The 4,208-nt window shown below is 44.7% G+C and overlaps 1 protein-coding gene across 1 annotated transcript; it reads left to right on the forward strand.

Moving 5' to 3' along the window:
* Positions 1-488: 488 nt before the first annotated feature.
* Positions 489-3,706, forward strand: gpr85 (G protein-coupled receptor 85). The gene is made up of 2 exons (XM_056245266.1): positions 489-649; positions 1,796-3,706. The coding sequence occupies exon 2, from the start codon at positions 1,955-1,957 to the stop codon at positions 3,086-3,088; it is 1,134 nt and encodes a 377-aa protein (XP_056101241.1). The 5' UTR covers positions 489-649; positions 1,796-1,954; the 3' UTR covers positions 3,089-3,706.
* Positions 3,707-4,208: the final 502 nt, after the last annotated feature.

Below are 4,208 nucleotides of genomic sequence, written 5' to 3' on the forward strand. Positions count from 1 at the left end.
TGTTGGTTCTTATTCAGGGCAATGAGGTGTATCACACACAATAGGCAGTGTCAATTACTGATGCTGAGTAAGTGTATCCTGTGCTGAACCATATGTAATATAGGCTAGCCACTCCTCTAACATATTCAAATACACAATGAATGTAATACCCCTAAGTTAAGTTCAAGGTTTCATTGGTCAAATACAGTATGCTACACAGTGATACAAAATAGGTGAAATGTGTGACACATTATAGCCTACAGAATAAACAATAATAAAGTTTAGCTAAATATAAGGTGGCTTTATTATAAATAAAGCCCACCATTGTTTTCTCTCTCCCATAGACAGACAGACAGATAGATAGATCTAGATAGTGACATATAGGGTATTGACAGATACAGTATACACAGTAAACATTTATTATAACACATGCGACGATGTATATTATACAAAAGGGCAAAAGGGATCCGTGATGCTGCACCCATCAGTGCAGATGATGCTGCTGCCGGGATCACAAATAGCGCCAGTGCGCATGCGCCGTCCGCACCGTTTACTGTATAATCACAGTGGGGGGAAAAGAGCAGGCAACAAAACTAAACCTTTTTTTTACGGCAAAGTGACTGCTGCCATGTAAATAACCGCCAGGGAAACAAAGGGGGAATATCAACAGGTATGTTTTTAATTGATATTTTAAAGCGTTGTCTCTGTTGCACTCGATATTTGCATGCATGTAGCCTATTTGAAGGAATTGCTGTGCCTATAATGGACGCTCAGCCATCCAGAAATCATTCCGTTTTAAAAAGCAAAGGGAAAAATAGACCTCTTGTGTGCTAAATTCACACGCATTCACCCAAACGATCCTGTATCTGTTGCTTATTTTGATACAACGCACTAATTAAAACGTCTTCAATGGTGGATGCTTTTGTAAAAATGCAACTGTATGCAAAGGTTTATTATTTATTATATAGGGAAAGGGTCTTCGTGCATTTATAGCTATGAAAGAAACGACGGCTATTGCACAGAGTCGGTTAATAGATGCAATCCATTGTTTGTTTATTTTTTTTTTACTCGAATTCATCGTCATATCATAGGCTACTAATTGACAAATTAATATAGGTTAGTGAGATACAAAAAAATAGAGATGTAATTCTAAAGCATGTGCTTTTCCCCAAATGACTTGCATTATATTGTGATGTTGGACTGAACGTCTGTATGGAAGCCACAAATAATCGATATTTTTATAAAATATAACATGATACATTTCTTCATATTCCTTTACACAGTCAGTCAAATAAGGATTCATGATTGATTTTCCACAGCATCATGATAAACAAGAGGGAATGAACACGGTTAGATTCTGCAGGATCTTTGGGTGGGATCAACAGCTTTTCTTGCTGCATTTAGACAAATGTTCCTTTCGGGTGTAGCTGATAACAATCATTAGATTCCACGTCTTTTTCCATTATACCACAGATGAATATGCCTGTAGACGGATGTCTGGTCGTGGTGATGAGCATCTTGTCGACTGCACTCTCTTTCTTTGCTATTATTTATTTAATTTGCCTTGGAAAAGGGGAGATGTTGGGGGTGGGGGTCTGTTATTTTAACCAGGATTTATGTTGGTGTCCAACGGCGAATCCTTATGCTGAATTAAGCAACTGTGTGAGCTCGACATAGACGGCATACCGTTGCAGCCGCAATTTTGTATGCAATTAGAAAAAAGAACCTCAATGACAAAAGAAATGAGCGATGCAATGCAAAGCCCCCCAGTTTGTTTTGTGTGAGCGAATCCTAATGGGTGGATCGTGTTTTTCAGGCATCCTTTTAGGTGTGATGAGACAAAGGAACAAAGGATGCCTTAGAAGAGAGGCAGCGAAGAACAAGGCTGGAACCTGCTTCAAAGCACACCAGATGGATCTATCGCTCCACTCTCCATCTAGATCATGATACTTGGCTAAAGCTTTAAGCGTTCTCTATGATCCCTTCTCCATCTATGGCGAACTACAGCCATGCAGGGGACCACAACATCTTGCAGAATGTCTCTCCGCTCGCCACTTTCCTTAAACTGACCTCCTTGGGTTTCATCATCGGCGTCGGCGTGGTCGGAAACCTCCTGATCTCCATCCTGCTGGTCAAAGACAAGAGCCTTCATCGAGCGCCCTACTATTTCCTGCTGGACCTCTGCGCTTCGGACATCCTGCGCTCGGCCATCTGCTTCCCCTTCGTGTTCACCTCCGTCAAGAATGGCTCAGCCTGGACGTACGGCACGCTGACTTGCAAAGTGATCGCCTTCTTGGGCGTGCTCTCCTGTTTCCACACTGCCTTCATGCTGTTCTGCGTTAGCGTGACGCGGTACCTGGCCATTGCCCACCACCGTTTTTACACTAAGCGGCTGACCTTCTGGACATGCCTGGCCGTCATATGCATGGTGTGGACCCTGTCGGTAGCCATGGCGTTCCCTCCGGTGCTGGACGTTGGCACGTACTCCTTCATCCGCGAGGAGGACCAGTGCACCTTCCAGCACCGCTCCTTCCGTGCCAATGACTCGTTGGGCTTCATGCTGCTCCTTGCACTCATCCTCCTGGCCACCCAGCTTGTCTACCTCAAGCTCATCTTTTTCGTCCATGACCGCCGAAAGATGAAGCCGGTCCAGTTCGTGCCCGCCGTCAGCCAGAATTGGACCTTCCACGGCCCGGGAGCGAGCGGCCAGGCCGCGGCCAACTGGCTGGCCGGCTTCGGCCGGGGTCCCACGCCTCCGACCCTGCTGGGAATCCGGCAGAACAGCAATGCGGCGGGCCGCAGGCGTCTGCTGGTGCTGGACGAGTTTAAGACTGAAAAGCGGATAAGCAGGATGTTCTACATCATTACCTTCTTCTTCCTGAGCCTGTGGGGACCCTACCTGGTAGCCTGCTACTGGAGGGTATTCGCCCGAGGCCCAGTGATCCCGGGGGGCTACCTGACAGCGGCCGTGTGGATGAGCTTCGCCCAAGCGGGAGTCAACCCCTTCATCTGCATCTTCTCCAACCGGGAGCTCCGGCGATGCTTCAGCACCACGCTCCTCTACTGCAGAAAATCCAGGTTACCGAGGGAACCCTACTGTGTTATATGAAGGTTCAGTGGCAATTTTTGTTTTTCTGATGCGGTTTTTGTTTGGATGCCCTGGTTGATCAGGGATGTGTTCAATTGTACAGCTCTCTCCTTCTCCTCTTCCTCTCGCTCCCTCTTCGAGGCCTGTAGTTGAACCGTCCGAATGGAATAAGATGATGAACGGACAGAGGACACGTCTCACGTTTATGTTCTAGTAAACAACCAATGCGAAAGGCCATTTGAAACCCAATACGCAAAAAAAAAAAAAAAAAAAAAAAAATTTAAACAAAAGAAAAAATGGATACATCAAAAAAAAAAAAGGACTGACCTTTGGTATGGATATCTGGAAGACTCTGGAACGGGTGTAAAAGAAATCAAACTGTTACCTTAAGGAATCACTGGAATTTGTGTCTAAAAAGTTGCACTAACGAGAAGACCGGAAGATGCTTTTTTCGCTCAGTTGCATTGCAAGGATGTCTTGTTTTTCCCAAACTGAAATACGAATGCTTTAATCTGCAACAGACTTCTCTTTCACTGTAAGTAAACAAAACATGTGGGGTGACTAACTGTTGGAATACACCTTCACGAGAGGATAAATTGGTTTAAATGTAAGTGATATCTTTTTTCCTTTTAGGGTTGGGTTGGGTTGGGGCGGGGCGGGGCGGGCTGGTGGGCGGGTCTTAAGGGGGCGGGTCCTGTCGTGTGGTTTTCGATTTGCAACTTAAATTATTTCCTGTAGTTTTATGATCCATATGGTATGTCTCTGTTGTCTGGCAATGTTATTTTCTTATCTCATTTTTCTAAGTCTAAAACAAATGTTTGAATTTTAAAACATTGCTCTTGAGAACCTTGTACTTAAACTGACAGTGGAGAACCAGTTAAGCTAAGTTGAGTACGGCATATCCATGTACCCGAACACGCAAATTTTGTTACAGATACCACTCCAGCTGTTCTTGCCTTAATGGTTCTGGTGTTTTGTTCATGTTTTCATTTGCAAGGCGAGGGTTGTTTTCTAAATCCGCTCCTCTGAAATGTCTTTTCACATGAGGGTGAAGTGCATTTTCATTTGAAAAACAGTATCCACCATCACATGCACAGCCCATTTCTTACCCTGTAACGTTTGCTACACCCCACCGAGTGCG

This window comes from Rhinichthys klamathensis, unplaced genomic scaffold (assembly GCF_029890125.1).
Source record: "Rhinichthys klamathensis goyatoka isolate OS25496 unplaced genomic scaffold, OSU_Roscu_1.1 h1tg000029l_1, whole genome shotgun sequence".
Taxonomy (NCBI): Eukaryota; Metazoa; Chordata; class Actinopteri; order Cypriniformes; family Leuciscidae; genus Rhinichthys; species Rhinichthys klamathensis.